We start from the raw sequence: 19,875 nt of genomic DNA on the forward strand, positions 1-19,875 counted from the left end.
GCGCAGAATTCAGGTCCCTCTGCAGATTTCTTTGCTTCTCAGCAGAAAATGATGAGGAAGCAAAGGGAATCTGCATGAGTGCTCATATGCCTGTGTGGTTTTTGGTGGGTGTAGTTTGGGGAGGCATTGTCCCCCCAAACAGAGGTGAGATGGGGGAGCACGTGGGGTCAAATGCCACTGTTACCCCCCATTTCTGTGAGCGCAGAGCTGCTTGGCTGACAGAGGGTTCAGCTCCGGCTGCTGCCTCTGCAGCTGGATGTCGCCTCCTGGGTCCTCGTGCTGGTTGTGCTCCCCTTGTGTGTGCTGGGAGCCTTCCTGTTTCCTGTACAAAGGGGAGTGCCTGTGGTGGGGCGAGGAAGAGGCAATGTGGGAGTGAGACAGGGGCAGGGGACAGTGGAGAGAGAAATGGGGAGGGGATGAGGCAGGGACAGTGGGGATGGGGAGGAGTGGGAGCCTGGCATGCGGCAGCAGCAGCTGGGGCTCCCCTGTTAAGCAGGCTCATCAAACACCCCATCCCCCCTGCACCACCCCAACGAGCCCCCCCACACTGGACCCCCACTGCACTGAGCCCCAACCAGCTGCACCTGGATTCCCACCCCACCAAGCCCCACTCCCCCAGCACCCGGACCCCTCCCCATTGAGCCTCCCCACACACTGACCGCCCCGCCAATCAAGTTCCAACCACCTTCACCTGGACCCCCCTGCAGAATCCCATTGCCCCTGCACCCAGAACCGCCCCACCCCCAAATGAGCCTTTGTGCATCCAGATCCCCTACTGAGCTGCCCGCACCCAGGTTACCCCACACAGAACCCTCTCACCCCACGCCAAGCCCCTCCACACTTGGATCCTGCCAGGAGGAGCCTGCCTGCCCACACCTGGTGCAGAGGGGCAGGGCCCCAGGGTGTTTCTGGGGCAGGCCTGGCCCTTGCACTTTGTCAGGGTTGTGTGCAGCCCCACCGTCAAGTCTGTGTCCTGGGGGGGCTGCAGGGTGATCTCCCATCTCTATGCAGCTAGTGGCCTGTTCTCCCCACTGCCATGTGGGAGTCTCCACGTTTATTTATTGACAAATAAAATTTTCAGAATTTTAAAATGTGCACAGAATTTTTAGTTTTTTGGTGCAAAATTCCCTCAGGTGTAACACTTTGTGCAGGTGTATGTGTCACAAATATTACACTTTTAAAGTAAATACTATTTAGGCCCCCAGTCCTGTAAACTGAGCTAAGTGTGCAAACCCTTAAATCTGCACAAAGCCCTATTGAAGTCAGTGAAGCTCCGCATGGGTGCAGAGGTCTGCTCACATGTCTCATCTTGCCTGACTGGGTTTTTAGGTGCACATCATTGTAATAGCTTTCTAAACGAGTTGACATGATTTACAGTTGTCCTACTTTAGCTGGCAATATGTAACTTAATTCAGCAGAAATCAGCATAGCTGTATGAGGTGCACTTTATCTAATTTTAAAAGCATTATCAATTATTCATTACAGCTTAAATTAATGTAGGGCTTGATTCTGGTCACAACAGGCACATGGGAGCTCCGTCAAAGTCCCTTGCGTGCTGGACCAGCCCTTTGATGAAGCTTTGCAACAAAACAGTCGTTAAACATAACTAAGGTTTGGTTGTGTGTGACGGTAAAAAGTGAGAAGAATATTAAGTAGTTTACAGAAGGAAAAGTTATGACACAAAGACATGAAACACCACCCCCACTGAAGTTAAAGGCAAAACTTCAGTGACTTGAATGGGCCCTGGATATCACCCACTGTGCTAATTAAGAAGTTATAGGAAGTTGAGAAGCCAAATATCCTTTATTTTACAATAATTGTTTTTTTAATGTAGTAATATTGAATGGTTTAAAGACATTTAAAAATCCCACAGTCCACTACACTAGCTATTAAATGTATGAAGGCTTGCTTGGGAGCAGCTGAATGGAGAAATCAAGAACATGATTTTTTGTGTGTGAACTCTAAAAGTCATGTTCTTTGTCATGAAAGTGAGAAATATTATGCCTTAACTAGCGCAATCTGTGATGCTTTAAAGCAACAGATACCATTACATACCTACTAACTCAGAGAAGGAAACACCATAATTTTTGTATATGGTATCAGTTCTGACTGGGGCATCTTAAGTTTGATTTTAACCATTTTTTATTCTAACAGTTTACTACTGACCTGATAACTTATGTACTAATGTAATGTGGAAAATGATGGAAATATGACTGGTATTGACACTCTTACGTGTCATGATCCATATTTGCTGTCCCTTCTTCATCTGTAGAGCTGTAGTATGAAAATCAGTGACATAGATTTAATGCATCATAGCACTGCCTGACAGAGGCTGATGCATAGATATGAGCTGAGCAGACTGAGACTCAGCCCAGACAAGACCAAGATACTGAGGAAATGGCAGAAATTATATCAGTATCTTTGATTAATGGGTCATGTCTTGGTTTGGTTGGGGAATTTGTTGGATCTTGGGCGGTTTCTGGATGGCCAGATAGCAATTTAGATTATAAGTTCCTTGGGGCAGAATAAGTAATACTCATTCTTATCTTGCACTTGAGAGGGATCTTACATTCACTCTTGTGAATTTGAACCATCCCATTGTTATCCATGATTTTGTTACCATCAGGTGAGACTACTGCAGTGCTATAGAAAGGAAGGCATCATCAGGTCCCCAATATTGAATACCAGCTCAAAGATGTGGGTCCCTGAAATGGAAACCTAACGGCCTATCTGGTTCTTTTCAGGTAGAATAAATATTAATATCTGAAATGGAAGCCTGTCAGAGGTGCTAATCTTCTGCATTTCCTCTAGAACTCTTTGATCAAGATGGCCTATGCTGGAGTCAGAGTTTTCCTCCTCTTTTCGGTCAACACAATTGTTTTCTTCCTAGGATGAAAAAAATGGGATAATACCTGCTAAAAGATTTTCCTCCTTGAAATTTTTGTTTTAAATTAGACTTGATGGGCTGTCATTGCAATTGTTCTAATTTCACATTGTCCAGGACAGTTGCATTGTCATCATTTGGGTCCTGTTGTAATAACTGGGCTTAACATTTTACTCTACCTGTGAGCTCAACTGTAAAAACTATGTGAAAGTTCATAAGATGTCACAATAACCTATAATAAACGTTGATGGGAAAAGGTACAACAAGGAGACAGAAAAACTAAATTAGCCTGAACAAAAGGGCCTACTGATATGGTTCAAGGACTGTTAAAAGCAAGCTTGGTAAAAACAGAAGATGTGGAACTGGAAATTAACTAACCAAAATTGGTGTGGGAGATATTAGGCCTAAATTAAGGTCCTTAAAGAAGAGTCTTTAATATAACATTGAAGAACAGACAGAAGCTACCGGAGTGAGCTTTACTATACGGCAGCCACCCCGACCATCTCCTGGGACCCTGAACCTTCTTTGTCCTAATCCTGAGAGATGGCCTGACCAGACTGGGCCAGAGAGAGGGACTCAGATACCATCGCTACCTCTGCTGGCTCCAGCTGAATCCCAAACACTACGTGGAATGAAATGGGATTGGATTTTGACAAAAGTAGCTCCAGCTCATCTCAACTAACTTCTTCTCTTTTACGCAAAAGGTCAGTTATTACCATCTCTAATACCATCTAAGAAACTGTGGAAAAAGGGGGGAGGTCCTTTTAAACCGTTCTCCAGCTAAACTGAAAGGGAACAAGAAATGCCGTTAAACTGAAAGCCTTGTTTAATATTTTACATTTCAAATGCTTTAACTACTTTTCTTTCTTTGCTATATCTTTAATAAAAGGTTGAAAGGATTTTTAACGGTGTGTTTGCCATGGTACAAAGCAGGCTGTATACCAAACCCTGAACCTGTTTAATGTTGAACAGTGACTGAGTTATGTTAACACCTTTTAGCCCATATATTCCAACTACTTTAATATATCAGTTCATAAGTCCTCTAGATGCACTATGGTACCAATGGAATATTATTTCACTGAACTATGTCAACAGAAGTGCATGGGACTACATCAGGTTACTGGTTTATTTGGATAGGAGATACTGTTTGCTGAAATTGTATCTGCCATTCAGAGTAAAAGTGAGGGCTAAAAAAGCAGCTCTGTGTGAGCACTTCTTCCAATTTTTCTGGGTGGATTTTATGCTAAGAGCACTAATTAAGGCAGGTGCTGGTCAATCTTTGACACATATATGATTTGCAGATTAAACTCTAGTCCTGAATGGTGACACCTCTATTATTCCAATCCTAAACCTTGGAGCAGACTGCCACTCAGGCTGAATTACCATATGTTGCTATTTGAGATTTTCCCTGTCTCCGTGATGGTGTGTGTATAGTAGGAAACCTTGTAGCCAGAATTCACTGCCAGTGGCAGCAACAGTGAAAGCTGTTATGCGGATAGGACTTCGTGGTTTTTACTACTGTGTCATCTGAGCCTAGGGTGTACTGATGGTGAATTAAGGCTATAGAGTTTGCAAGTGTAGACAGGCTGTAGAAACTAGTGTGAGAAACACTTTTTCTGAATCCCTCACTAGTTTAAGTATTTTCAAAGATGTTAAAAAGCTGTTTTTACATCCAGACTGTTAATTTTACATGTCATATTTGGTCTAATATGATTTAAGCAGCCAGTTTACAACTTTTTTGTTAAAGGGGCGGTTTCAAATGGAAAGAGAAACTGCTGCCTACTTAAAAAAGCACTTAAGAGTTTTGTTACATTAATAACATAATTTCACCAAGCTCTTACCATCTGTTCATGCACATCAGATAATGATCTAAGATGCAGGCTGTCAGATACAGATGATACAATGAACTCCTCTGACTGTTCGTTTTCTGATGCACCTAGGATACTTGTTACTGTCACAGATGAATCTGAGAAACTGTCTTGTTCTTCATCAGATGTTTCAGATATAAAGTTACGTTGTTGTTCTGCACAGGTGCAGCAACACTGAGCCTTCTGTGGGATATGTGCCATTTGCCAATCACATGGGTCTGTTAAAATAATGTCCCTTGTATGTACATTACTGATAGCATCCTGAACCTTCTTGTCTCCTGTGGATTCATTAAGGATGAAAAGCTGGTTAGATAATTGTTGTATATTTTTGTTTTCTAAACTGCTGTCCAGATCTTTAGGCTCAGATGCAGTTGAAGTAGGTGATGCATCTTGCTCCATTTCCAGGAAAACTTGATGTAAAAAGGAAGGTGCTCCAAGTGTAACCCTAGAAAGGTGTTCTTCATTTTCATTCTCTGGGAGATGTGTCATAGTTTCTAAAGATTTACTTTCTGAAGCAATGGTTTGAATTCCATATTCACTTGTTATGTTACAACTATTCAAGTTTACACATTTACATTTCTGTTCAGTATTTCTGGAAAACTGCAATGGACCTTGGAAACAGATCTTATGGGATTTGGTAATTTTTCCTGTAGCTAATTCACACAAATCTTTCTTCTTTTTTTGGCGCTGGTTACTTTGAGTTCTCTGATGAAGGCTGTTACACGTGTTATTTTGGCTGTGGTGAACGCCACCTTTAAGAGTCACAAAAGAAGCTGTTTATTTTCCCGTGTTTTCATTTATGATTGGGGTTTGTGCATTTGTGGAAATAGTATGAATTATTTTCTCATTTAATTCCCTGTTTCCTTCACTATTTCTTCTTTCTTTTTGATGTAGTGGCATATTCCTGGAGTTCTCTCTTGGCCTTCTCTGTGAAAGCTTGCTAGACTTACTACCTCTGCTGCCTGAATGCTTTCTACTAGGCACTTGGGGTGACTTTTGCCTTTTGAATTCAGATGACTTATAGAGCCACCTAGAGATGCATTCATTTTTCTGAGAGTGAGCAAAACTCGTCAAGCCTGCTACATGGCCAGTACTTGGCTCTGTATCTTGCTCTTCATGATATCTGAATGCCTGCACAAGGCAGAGGACTCTCCTTCATTAAGCACATTTTTTTTAGAAGCTTTACTTCTGTCAGTTCGTTGTGCATATGGAAATATGGTATTTAAGTACAATGAATTTAAATCAGTTGCTCTTGTAGAAGTTTTAGAAAGTACACTCTTATGTTTAGATGAGTTACTGGAAATGTTAGATGATCTCTCAACTCTGACCGGTCCATTTACATTTCTAATGTTTTTTTCTTTCTTGCCTTTGTTCGTATCTAAAGTAGACACAATATTTTTAATGACTAATTTAATATTTATTTAACAAAAAATCCCTCATCCCATGACACTTTACTATTATTTTAAAAGACAACAATAAAATGGATCAAACAAATATAGTCTACTAAAAGTGAATGGAAAAGTCAAGAGGGAAAAGAACAAGTTGCAAAGTAGATAATTAGAAGTCATGACAAGAAAGGACAAAGTGTTTGTCAGAGAAAAATCAAGACGAGAATGAACTTTCAGAAGAGATTTGAAGAAAATCTGATGTAAAAGAATGAATCAGAAGAGGGAGCAGTACAAAGGAGCAGAGCACATATTAGGAAGTAACAGAGCAGGAAAAGAATCTCTTGCAATATGTACTTCGGATAATATGATGTCAGGCCAAGGTGTGTGTGTGTGAGTCTGTTTGGCAACAAAGTTTATGCTGGGATGGCACTTCCCAGTATGGGTAGTCAGATGCACACTAGCTCTGGTTGAGCTAGCACCCCTAAAAATAGTAGTGTGGCCACAGCGACACAGGCTGGGACTAGCTACCTGAATACATACCCAGGGGGTTGCGCAGGATTGTACTCCAGTAACTAGCCCGAGTCGCTGCCCATGCCACTATGGCCACATTGCTGTTTTGTAGCACACTAGCTCAAGCAGTTTACCCGCATTGGGAAGCACATTCCCAGCTGCTCTGTAGATACACCCCAAAATAAAAAATAAGTTCATTTCCTCTCCTGCTTATCTGAGATGGATTCTGCACCTCCAATGTTATTGTTTTAACAGTAAAGGTGTAAAAAGAACACCTGGAAAATGTAACTTAATCATTTGCAAACTTGCAATTGTGTTTAGAAACAATTTCAGTACCTTCTAAGACCAACTGCTACAATAATTTAGCCCTGCTAACAATTCAGGAATCAGCCATGCATTTTCAAATGCCTTACTTGGTTATCCTTTAAGAGATATTTCATTGCAGGCAACAGCTGTTTTCTAAGACATGGTGAAAAGGGTTGAAAAGTATATTAAGAATGTAACTTACTTTTTCTATAATCATTCCTTGAATCTTCTTGGATAAAGTCAGCATTTGATTCTTCTAATTTGTTCGTTTCCCCTGTACTTTTAAAACAGAATACATCAATGCTATGAGAAGTATAAAATAACTGTTTCAAAACACAATCAAGATGACTTGTCATACTTAATGAGATTTATAGACTTGTTCATTATTTTTCCTGTTTTTTCTAATGTACCTATTCTCTGTATCAGATTGTCTCTCCTCACACAGTACTGTACACTGACTTTCAATGAATGACTTATAGAAAAGTCTTTTATATCTTTTACTGCTTTGCATGATAGCTATAATACACAGCATAACAAAAATAAGCAATTTGGCGTGTTAATTATTTCTCAATCTCTGGAAAGGAACAATAGCTCGCTTAACTTCAGAAGAGCAAGCTTGGTTCTTTGCTTTCCATTAAGAAAAACTTTTTTTCCTAAAATCAAAAGCTTATTTGATTGTAAGGATTTTGTTTTTATGCACTCAGACTGGACTGACTTCGGTTTCTATATATTACTAGGAATTACAATAGGATGAAAAGCAGTGATTGCTGAATTGATCAGGCCAGATCGAGCATCTCTCTGCCACTGCCAAAGAGAAACGAGAGTGAATTCTAATATACGACTCGGGTTAGACGCCACACATCACATACATTTGTATAAAATACGATTTTGCCAAATTATTTGGGGGCTGAGAGTATTTCCGTAAATGGGCATTTGGACAGTGAGGGACTTTTTACATCATGGGAAAGGTCCTTTTTAATTTTTCCCCAGATAATCAGGATTTTGATAAACTAGGTTTGTGTGTACTATGGTAGTAAATGTCCTTCTGATTCACTGAATAATTTAATAATCCCAGTGATTTCTGTACATCCGAACTACTATATAAAGATATCCACTCACACAGCATATGAGATCACAGCAGGCATGCACAGCTTTGTCCCACGCATGGATAGGACCTATATTAAGTATAACTTGTTCACTATCAATTATTAGATGTTACACAGCCTGCTTGTTCTCTCTTTATCCCAGTGTAAAACAGGCCTAATTTCAAGGAAGTCAGTGGATTTACATTAGTTCACAACTGGTCAAAATGAAAGGAGAATCAAACCAGTAATGACCATTTTTAAAAGAAATGGCAATAGGCGGACATTTTACTACTAAAATACTAAGGTATGTGAAATATAGGGCCTACAGAACTTGAGCAAGCTCTTTTAAAACACCTGTTGGTGTCTAATCCCATGTCAAATTTTTTTAGATGACATGCCCCAGCACAATAAAACCTAAAAACTTTTCACGTAACAGTCAAAGCCACAACTACATCCACAGTAAACAGTTCGTCATAACCCTGTTTCTGGTGCCACGGTTCATCCATTTTGTCTGCATGACTTGCTGTAAATTAAAGTGCACCACTGTGCTGTGTGCAACCACACGGATTTGATCAATATGTGGTAACTGCCTCAGGACGTGATTTGTTTTCAAGTTATTTTGGTATTTGTGCTCTGAAGTTAGAATGTCAGATAGTCTTTTAGAAAGAGGAAAGATCTGTTTTGCTTTTGCTTAGGGTCAGACACTGAGCATTTGAAACTTCTATTAATAAAAGCTTCTCTGAATCCTGAGATGTGCTAATGTAGAAGTTACCTAGTTTCAAAAGGGAGACAGTGGGGACTATATAAAGATTCTCTCTTACATACGTTTCATATAAAAAATCTGGGCCTCTAAAACTTTCAATAAGCAACCAGTCCTCCACATTACATTTGGACATAATCTACCATGCTTGGAAAGGCTTATGATTTTGAGAAGTCTCTCTCAGTAATGCTGCCTTTCTACAGCTGGCCTCTTTATTATTTAGAGGATATCTTGTGGATTAAATACTCCAAACATATTTCCTCTTATTGTTTTGATAAAGTTTGGGTGGGACAAATGTCAACAAGTCTGATAACATAAATGGGGTAATTTAACAGAAAAGGTTCAGCTAACTTTAAACATTAGAAAGCGATAAAGAAATCCTACTCTGACATCTGATCCTCTAAAATGTGAAAGTGCTGTAAATGTTTAAAACAGCGTAAAACGGTACAGAGTATAAAAATTAAAGGCTATCATAATTTCACTCAGCTGTGTTGCTGAAAATCTCTCTGAACTTTTCTCACACCTCTTAGTGTCATATTCATGGGGATCTGGAGAGATCACAAGAGGAGGTGTACGCTGTTTGCAGTAATGGTCCAATCTTTGAATATTTTTAGCTTCTTTCCTCTTCTGGGGTAAGGCACAGTCTGGCTTCTTTATTTCCTCCGAAGAGATTTCACAAGTCTAAGAAGAAGATAAGTGTAATTATATTAATAGAAATCTTTACAAATTGAGTTTGCTACAGGTAAGCGATTAGTTCATAAACAATTCTCTATTAAATTTGTAGTCAGCACGAGCAATAACAGTATTAACCACTTTTCCTCTTCCAAGGCTTACATGTTATCTATTTAATCCTCACAGTATTCTTGTGAGACAGAGCAGCATTGTTCTCACTTTCACAAGGGGGAACTTGTAGAGGCAGAGAGAGAAAGTATGTCTTGGTTAATGTTTTAGCAGGAATCTGTGTCACAGCCAAGATTAGAATTGATGAAATCCTGGCTCCCAGGCATGTGCTCAGGCCTGCACACTAACATTCTAGGCTTGATTCTCCTTTAAACTGGGTTCAGGTAATTTACACTCATTTACATTTTAAGGCCACTTTACCTCGTCAGATTACAGCAAAGTGTCACAGAGACAGTTTAAGGCCAGAAGGGACCACCAGATCATCTAGTCTGATCTCCTGTATATCACAGACCACCACCACCATCCACACACTTAAACCCAACAATTCAAATTAGACCAATGTAATACAGCCCATAGGAGACTAGGCTATTAGGGGAACAAGGATAACCCAGGGAATTAATGGAGCAAATAATTAAACAGTCAATTTGCAAACAACTAGAAGAGAATAAAGGTGATAAATAACAGTCAACATGGATTTGTCAAGAACAAATTATGTCAAACAAATCTAATACCTTTTTTTAACAGAGTAACAAACCGTGTAGATGGGGGAAGTGGTAGATGTCGTATATCTGGACTTTAGTAAGGCTTTTGATACTGTCTCACATTACCTTCTTGTAAACAAATTATGGAGACGCAGCTTAGAAGGAGCTACTGTAAGGTGGGTGCATAACTGGTTGGAAAACTATCCCCAGAGAGTAGTTATCAGTGATTCACAGTCAGGCTGGAAGGGAATATCACATGGGGTCCTGCAGGGATCAGTTCTAGGGCCAGTTCTGTTCAATATCTTCATCAATGATTTAGATAATGGCATAGAGTACACTTATAAAGTTTGCAGACAATACCAAGCTGGGAGTGGTTGCAAGTGCTTTGGAGGATAGAATTAAAATTCAAAATGATCTGGACAAACTGGAGAAATGGTCTGTAGTAAACAGGATGAAATTCAATAAGGACAAATGCACAGTACTCCACTTAGGAAGGAACAATCAATTGCACACATACAAAATGGAAATGACTGCCTAGGAAGGAGTAGTGTGGAAAGGGATCTGGGGGTCATAGTGGATCACAAGCTAAATGTGAATCAACAGTTTAACACTTGCAAAAAAAGTGAACATCATTCTGGGATGTATCAGCAGGACTTTTGTAAGCAAGACACAAGAAGTAATTCTTCCGCTCTACTCTGCACTGATAGAGCCTCAACTGGTGTATTGTGTCCAGTTCTGGGAGCCACATTTCAGGAAAGATGTGGACAAATTAGAGAAAGTCCAGAGGACAGCAACAAAAATGATGGAAAGATCTAGAAAACATGACCTATGAGGGAAGACTGAAAAAATTGGGTTTTTTTAGTCTGCAGAAGAGAAGACTGAGGGGGGACATGATCATAGTTTTCAAGTACATAAAAGGTTGTTACAAGGAGGAGGGAGAAAAATTATTCTCCTTAAACTCTGAGGATAGGACAAGAAGCAATGGGCTTAAATTGTAGCAGGGAAGGTTTAGGTTGGACATTAGGAAAAACTTCCTGAATGTCAAGGTAGTTAAGCACTGGAATAAACTGCCTAGGGAGGCTGTGGAATCTCTGTCATTGGAGGTTTTTAAGAGCAGGTTAGACAAACACTTGTTTGGGATGGTCTAGTTATTACTTAGTCCTGCCTGGAATGCAGGAGACTTGACTAGATGACCTATTGAGCATCCTTCCAGTCCTATGATTCTATGTGCCACAGGCAGAGAATAGAAGGGACCATGGTGTACCAGTGCCCCAGGCCCCTGCAGTGGCTGGGAAATGATTAAGTGAGATAAACTAATCCTAGCAAGTGACCTGCTACATGTATACAAAATATTCTACATTTGGTCTGTCTGTCTGATGGGAACACGCGTTATGGTCAAAAGTGTCACATACGGATGCCTCACCTTATGCAGTGAAATTAATGAATTGATTGATGAGGTGCTGCCTTCAAATGTCAGCACCTCTGAAAATCAGGTCACTTATTTTGATACTTAAATTCACATACTTATTGGCCTGATCCAAAATCCTTTAAATCAATGGAAAAACTCAGATTCATTTCAACAGGCTTTTATTGAATCCTATGTTTCAAAAGTGTGCTTTTGCTTTTGTTGTACAGTAACTCTTCACTTAATATTGCAGTTATGTTCCTGAAAAATGTGACTTTAAGTGACATGATGTTAAGTGAATCCAATTTCCCCATAAGAATTAATGTAAATGGGGGTGGGAGGGTATAGGTTCCAGGGAAATTTTTTTCACCAGACAAAAGACTATATTTTTTTTACACACACACACACATACTCACTCTATAAGTTTTAAACAAACAATTTAATACTGTGCACAGCAATGATGATTGTGAAGCTTGGTTGAGGTGGTGGAGTCAGAGGGTGGGATATTTCCCAGGGAATATCTTAGTGCTGAATGATGAACTAGCACTCGTCTGAGCCCTCAAGGGTTAACACGTTGTTGTTAATGTAGCCTCATATTCTACAAGGCAGTACAAATGGAGGGAGGGGAGACAGCATTTGAGACAGAGACACACGCGCATTGCCCCTTTAATATGCTGACCCCACTCTAAGTACATTGCCTTTTTAAGTATATCAGCAAGTTGCGAGAGCAGCTGCTGCTAGCAAGTTCCCTCCATCCTGAGCCCTGTCGTGTCCCCGCTCGCTCTATAGAGATGGGGTAAGTGGGGGGCAGGAACGGGGGGAGGGGGACACCCTGATATTAGCACCCCTCTTCCCCCCACCCCTGCACAGCAAGCAGGAGGATCCTGGGAGCAGCTCCAAGGCAAAGGGCAGGAGCAGCACATGGCAGTGGCCGGCGGGACAGCTGAACTGCCAGCAACTGATAGCCTGCTGGGTGGCTGCCACACAGGGAACTTAGGGAAGTGGGGAGCTGATAGGAGGCTGCTGATCCACCCTGGTTCCATGCCCCCACCAGCTAGCTCCAATGGGCTGCTCTTTCTGCAAGTGATGGACAAAGCAGGCAGCTGCCAAACAATGTTATAAGGGAGCATTGTACAACTTTAAAAGAGCATGCTCTCTAATTGATCAGCAACGAAACGTTAACTGGACAACTTTAAGTGAGGAGTTTCTGTAGTATAAATGTAGAAGCCAGTATGTTGTCCTTGACTTTATTTGAAATAAAGAAACAAAAGAATTGATATAAGTGTATAGTGTTTTTTAAATAAGCTGAGAATCAGGGAAGGTGAGGTTTATTTACTATAAAAGTCTCTCTCCTTGGGCAGCTATGTATATTAAAGTTTTGGGGGGATTTCTTCATTCTGATGCGAGCTGACCATTCCTTTTTCCCCAAGATAGGATGGCCCCTGTCCAACTAGTCTGTTTCATTGCAGGGAGTGGAAGGTCATGGGTATTTTCAACTGGAGGTGATCTGATGTGATTTTATGGAGCAGCAAAAGACTTTGGCTAAATTCTGCTCTCAGGAACATGATTGTATATCCACAATAACTATTAAAGTCAAAGCAGTGACTATGGATTTACAGTCAGAGTGCAAAATTTGATCCTTTATCATTGCAATTTATGGGGAACTTGTTGTTAAGGTGCAACAATGGAAAATGTTCTGTTACCTCTTTAATGATTAAAGTAGCATGACCTGTATTACTTACTGCCGCAACAATTAGCTTTGAAGCTGATGAAATGAGCCTCATGACTTCTTCTTGTGATGTGTATGGGGGAGGAGGAAATTGAGATAGTCTGGAAGGGAAGCTGTGCAGCTTCTTTATTCTAGTTAAACATGAAAGAATATATTTTAATCCATGTTGAAAAAAATTCTATACATATCAATAGGATATAATATACCACAGGTGGTTTGTGAACGTCAGGAATGTAAATAAATTGCCATGATTTCAAAACAGACAGACTGCTGTGAATATGGTGACATTTATTACACTATTCTATGAACTGTTATGCAAAGGCTTGTATGTGGGACATTTTGAAGCTGTGGTATAAAATAATTAGCTTCTCAATAGTTTCTGTTTTATTAACAGAATTAAAGTCATGGAAAAGATTTTTCTACCTGAAGTTATAAACTGGATTTCTGTGCTACGCGTTCAGAGATTATTTTTACATTTATGTTTTTGTTGGGAAAAGAATAGGGAGAGCCCAGCTCTTGATTTGATCCTTATAGAGAGAGGTCTGTTTTGTATTTCTATACATGATGATCCATGTCTCCTCTTCCTGTCCTTTTACACAGAGATTGCCAGCACCCTTCCTGCTTGCAGCTGTTTATCGGAGTTTAGGTTCATGAGTGAATTATATTCCATAAAGCAATGCCAGTCTAAAGGCTCCTCCCTGCAATTTTCAGATTTTCTCCCACCCAGTTATTCTATGCTCAGCATTTCCTTCAAACATACACTTCTCAAACCTCACCACAAGCCACCACTACAATGTTCCTCTTCCAGCAAAGAAGAGGAAAGTCAGTGGCACTTCTATTCCATCAATAGGTCAGAGAGATCCATCTGGAGAGTGGAAATTCATCAACCTGAGTTTCTTGAGCAACAGTTACTCACATAACTCAAGCTCCAGTGGCTTAGGAGTCATACCTGGGTCTGCTGTGTAGCAGTATATTGCACTGCTGATGTATGTGGCCTGGCCCAAGACAAATGCTTAATAGAATTTACTGTGATCTATACATTACCTTTTTGTACTCCTTACTAAAACTGGGAAATGTCTGTCAGTTACAAAATCCTTCAAAACAAACAAACATATTATTGCATTTATTTAATGCAACTCTGACTGTAATTATCTTCTTCAGAGGGACTTTAGTAAAGCTGCAAAATGGCTCATGTCTCTCAATTATTTTCAGGTGTTTTTTTTTCTAAAATATTAAAACAGGAACTTTCTTTATCAAATTGCTTTTGTGCTTGTTCATAACATTACTTTTTATTGTAGTGATTTTAACAGGCCTATCTTCATAGCAGCTAGGTGCAATGATAAAGTACTTTAATGACATAAAATTCTGATAGAAGGGGAAAATTGAACTTTTATGTTTGTATTTGAACAGGAAAATACTTTATATGTATAAAGAAGAACATTAAGTGTTACTTGTGCCAATTTTTTTTTGATGATCTTCATTTCCTGTTGTCTTTCTGGGCTGCTCTGTAATTTTCTTTCACATTCTTCAGAATTTCCTGTATACACTCGAAGAGATGCTTCGAATTTACAATCTGTAAAATTATGCTTGAGGCACTGATCACATTTTTGTTCAGCAATGCTTCCAGGATGCTGTAATAAATAAAAATGGTAGAAAATTATGGGTAAAATATGGATATTTACAGAAGGAAAGTCAATCTTAATCCATGTATATAATTAAGAAAGACATTCATTTTACATGGTACACAACACACAAAATGCATACCTTAGTTACCAAACTCCTGATTCAGGAAATTACTTAATAACATGCTTAACACGGTGTATATGCTTAAGTCCCACGTACCTCTGTCCCTTATATTTACACACATATGCTTGTTCTTTTCTGAACACGGATGCTCCCCTAAACCATCAAGCAAACTGTACACTTGTGTTTGTAGGACAGGTAAATCATAAAAATTAGTACTAAAACTACTCATTAAGGATTGCTCTATTTAAAAAAAAAACCATAAGTAGTACAATAAAGGCTCTTGTTATACCTTAGTATAGAAAGCATGTTGATGATGTGGTGCATAAAATATTAGATACATTCTACTTAGACAGCAACCTTTCAACTAAGAGTTTAAAATTATTGTACAAGCATTCATTCATTAATTGACTTTCCCAAGGGCAAAACAGTGAGTCAATAGCAGAACTGGCAATATAATTCCAAAGTCCTGATTTTCGCTCATGCTTGAGTCATATCACTGTCCCCTGGCATTATCTAGGGTCCAGTCCTGTCAACAAACACTTTCACATCAGTAACTTTACATAGGCAAGTCATTCCGTTGCACTCAGTGGAAGTACTTGTGCACATACTCGTGCCCATGAACATAAGGGTTAGCGGGATCTGTGCCTGCCTTTGTGTTTCTGCATAGCAGATGGGAGATTAATGCAGGTAATTCACATTAACACAAAATGTGCATGTAAATTTCTATGCGGCAGTGGGAAAATAAATGTCACTCTACTGCAAAAGAATTTCTATACATTTTCACAGGAAAAGTTATACATTTTTTCTCTGGCTTGTTAGAGATTTCCTCATTGTGCAGCAACGAGGGTGTGACAAATTGACAAGTAATTCAGTGTGCAAAGTACACTTCCTCATTAATATAAAATACAGTGAAAAACCTGTTCTTCCAACTTACCAGGTCTCTAAGCAGCATCAATTTACAAACTGGCCAACTATGATGATTAGTTGTTCTATTTGTTTAAAGACTCTCAGAGAAGTTTTATATAACCTAGAAAACCTGCAACATAAGATGTAACCCAAGGGGAAAAAAACCTTCTCAATAAGGAATGGAGGTTCCAAAGCGCATCTGGAATTGTGGATTCCTTAAAATTTCCAACCGTTCCACTAGCAGTGCAGCTTCATCAGAGATAGTAATGGAGGCGTGGAGGGGGGCTGGCTACTGGTGTTTTAACCACTGTGTTGTCTTACCCAGCTCAGGAGAGGTCTCTGAGACATGGTGGTTCAAATGCCAGAAGCAACCTTTACCCTGTCTATTCTAATCACTGTTGCTACCACTGATAGAACTACGCTAGTGCTAGCAATAGAAAATATTAAGAAAAATGTTAGTGTGGACAAGACCTGGGATTTCTGAATTTTATATTGTTGAACAGCAAATACCATGTTTTCCATTTGGTCTTGGTTTTATTTTGGTCTTAAGTTTTGTTTACAAAAGTTATTTACTTTGTGTGTGTTTGTTTTTGAAAAGGCAAATATGTTATGAAGTGTCCTATCTTTGGGGCAGAGTTACTGATACTAAGGAGAGCTAGAAATTCTCTGATACAAATGTTCTTTTTGCCATGGTGGAAATAAAACATGATAAATATTGTGATGATCTGAGTGGTGAGCAAAAGAAGGCATGCACCACTTCTGGTAGGGATCAGTACTTGGGCCCTGATTGAGGAAAGCTATTAAGTACATTTTTAAGTTCCAGTGATGCCAGTGGGACTTAAACACAAGCTTAAAGTCAAGCATATGCTCAGGGTGCTTTCCTGAATCAGAACCTTGGTTAGCTCCAGATTCCATATAGGATCCCTTGATATCTGAAATATCAGGTATACATACAGCTTTGATGAGCTACTACAGTATCTATAGATAATTTATGACCCTGGTAATTTATTCTGTCCAAATGTCTGATATCTTCTCCGAGGTACAGCCAAAAGCAGCATATTGTTTGCTCCTCAGAATACAGTACATACATAGAACAGCCCAAATTCTGCTTAGATTTAGGTTCCTTGCAACTCCATTGAAGTCATCAGGGATGCATGTAGCCCAGTCTTTAGTATTAAAAGGACTTCAAAACATGACTTTCTGGACCTCAGGTAAGAATAGGTAATTGGTGCATAAGAAGGTTCCACTTTTTATGCTCAATTTAATTTTACATGGAATTAAATATTTATATGGATTTGTTTTTATAAGAACATAAGAATGGCCATATTAGTCAGACCAATGGTCCATCTAGCCCAGTATCCTGTCATTGTTGGCCAGTGCCATATGCCTCAGGGGGAATGAACAGAACAGGGCAATTACTGAGTAATCCATCCCCTATCATTCAGTCCCAGCTTCTGGCTGTCAGAGGTTTAGGGACACCCAGAGCATAAGATTGTATCTCTGACCATCTTGGCTAATAGCTGCTGATGGACCTATCTTCCATGAACATATCTAATTCTTTTATGAAACCAGTTATACTTTTGGCCTTCACAGCATTCTCTGGTACCAAATGTAACAGGCTGACTGTGCATTGCGTGAAGAAGTACTTCTTTATGTTTGATTTAATCCTGCTGCTGCCTGTTAAATTTCATTAGGTGACTCCTAATTTGTGTGTTATATGAATGGACAATTAACACTTCCCTATTTACTTTCTTCACACCATTCATGATTTTATAGACCACTATATCATATCCCCTCTTAATCACCTTTTTTCTAAGGTGAACAGTCTAAGCTTATACAGTAACAGTGTGAATATTTCTAAGGCTAAATAAAATATTCACTACCCTCACATGTGCACGAGTTAAATAATCAATTGCCAATTGCAGTATCTAGTATGTCCTCTAGCAAGGGACTATATTCTGGTCTTGCAGGGAGGAGGATCTGATGATGTGGTAGATTTTTTTTCCGTCATAAACTACCACCACCCAAAAGAGAAAATAAAAGCATACATCTTCTAGTAACCTTAACGGTCCTCAATTTAATTTCCTTTCAATCAGATTTAAAAGGAAGAGACATAGCAACAGTAACTAGGTCAGACTCATTTTTCCAGCATTTCTTGGGCTTCAATAGTTCATGCAATCCTGATCCTGCACTGACATTCACTCAGGCAGACCCCTGTGTCTGCACAGAGCACCACTGATGTTATCTTGCATCTTGTGTTGACTTCAGTGGGAGTCTGCATGGGCTCAGGGATCCATCAAGGTGCAGTGCAGGATTGGAGCCTATTTGCCCTTTTGAAAACAATATGCGTTTAAGTAAATACTTACCATATAGAAACTGGGACTTTCAGCCTCATTCCTGCTAGCTCCAGATAAATCAAAACTATCTTCTTTTCTTTGCACATCAATGTAATATTTTCTAGACAAAACATACTTTCCAGTTTCAGTAAAAGAAAAATAGAAAGTGGGATGGGCAAACTTTTTGGAGTTTGGGATCTTGTGAATCTCTTGCCTATTTCTTAGAGTTGTAAATCTAGTTCACGTTATCCAACTATTTCAACTCTAATTTAAGTCCATCTTCCCACCCCTACCCCCAAGGGCTATTCCATTTAAAAACAAAAATCTAGTTTTCTAGCAAAAAAGAAGTCTGTGCTATGTATTAGAGACAGAAGCACTCACTTCCTTAAGGTGTTCCTCAGACAAAAAAGTTAGGCTTGCATGAACAGGAGGCCCTGTATATAGTATGTACAGAGAGGCTGTGTTCGTAGTAGTATTGGATTCTTACACTCTGTTCCCCTTTTCAACTGATCCCTAAGCAAAATGTTAACCCAGTAACATTTTACTTTGAGCTGAGCTATTGAACAATACTAGAGACGATTTGCCCTATTTCTAACACTAATCCTTAGCCATTTACTCCCCCCATCTCTGTTCACCCCTCTCCTAGTCACCACTCACCATCTGTCTTCTTCTTCCAGGCACTAACCACCCATTCCCAGTCACTTGTCCCCCTTGTATTCATGCACAACACCTGTGTGCACTTCCCTTATGTACTCATATAGCTACACATCCCCCATGTACTCCATGTTTATGCGCAGACCTCATACGTATACACTGTTCATCCAAATACAGACCCTCAGATACCTCATATCCATATACCGCCCATGCATCAACTGTAACGATGTATCCCCACACTCCTGAGTAACCATACAGTCCCAGTGCCTATGATGCAACCATCATACTCCGATGCCAGAAATCCAATCCCCACGTATCCCTGGGGAACCCCATATCCACTCATCGCTCTATCGTATGCACCACCTATTCCAACGCACTCACCTTGCTCCCTCCATGTACCCCCCAAACCCATGCAATCTCCAATTCCCAGGTCCCTCCCTACCCCATATATCACACCACACCCATGCACCCCCCAACCCATGCTCCCTCCACGTGCCCCCCCCCACGTACTCATGCAATATCCATGCAGGGCGTAACCCGCAACCCTCTATTCCCAGTCCCCCCCGATGTACCTGTCCCCACCCCACGCCATACCCTGGCTCTCTCCTGCACCCCGCAACCCCATGGAGCCCCGTCCCCGTGCGCTGCTCACGAACGCACCCGCCACCCTGCTCCCCATATGCAAGCGCCCCGCCCGCTTACAGTCTTTGAGACACGGAGCGGACGAGGCCCCTGGGGGAGACCCGCTCCCCCATATCCCCGCAGCAGGCAGCACGGTCCCGCACTCTGGTTGCCATGGCAGCCACAGGGACGCTCGCTTTGACTGACAGTACCTCTCTCCAATGGGCAGGGGGCCATTGGGGCCGAGGAGCCAATCGGAGCAGGACAGAGGCGGGAAGACTGTACGCCAACTTGA

At 40.4% G+C, this 19,875-nt stretch overlaps 1 protein-coding gene and 1 long non-coding RNA gene across 2 annotated transcripts; both read right to left on the minus strand.

Moving 5' to 3' along the window:
* Positions 1-5,232: 5,232 nt before the first annotated feature.
* Positions 5,233-13,837, minus strand: LOC144271066 (uncharacterized). Its single transcript, XM_077828137.1, has 4 exons — positions 13,331-13,837; positions 9,325-9,482; positions 7,159-7,235; positions 5,233-6,130 (listed from the first exon to the last, which is right to left on the minus strand). Exons 1-4 carry the CDS (start codon positions 13,370-13,372, stop codon positions 5,832-5,834), a joined length of 576 nt encoding a protein of 191 aa, XP_077684263.1. The 5' UTR covers positions 13,373-13,837; the 3' UTR covers positions 5,233-5,831.
* A 724-nt stretch (positions 13,838-14,561) lies between these two features.
* Positions 14,562-19,742, minus strand: LOC144271067 (uncharacterized). The gene is made up of 3 exons (XR_013347299.1): positions 19,662-19,742; positions 18,336-18,426; positions 14,562-14,948 (listed from the first exon to the last, which is right to left on the minus strand). It is a non-coding gene; the product is annotated as an uncharacterized LOC144271067 (long non-coding RNA).
* Positions 19,743-19,875: the final 133 nt, after the last annotated feature.

The sequence above is a fragment of the Eretmochelys imbricata genome, chromosome 10 (assembly GCF_965152235.1).
Source record: "Eretmochelys imbricata isolate rEreImb1 chromosome 10, rEreImb1.hap1, whole genome shotgun sequence".
In the NCBI taxonomy this organism is placed as follows: Eukaryota; Metazoa; Chordata; order Testudines; family Cheloniidae; genus Eretmochelys; species Eretmochelys imbricata.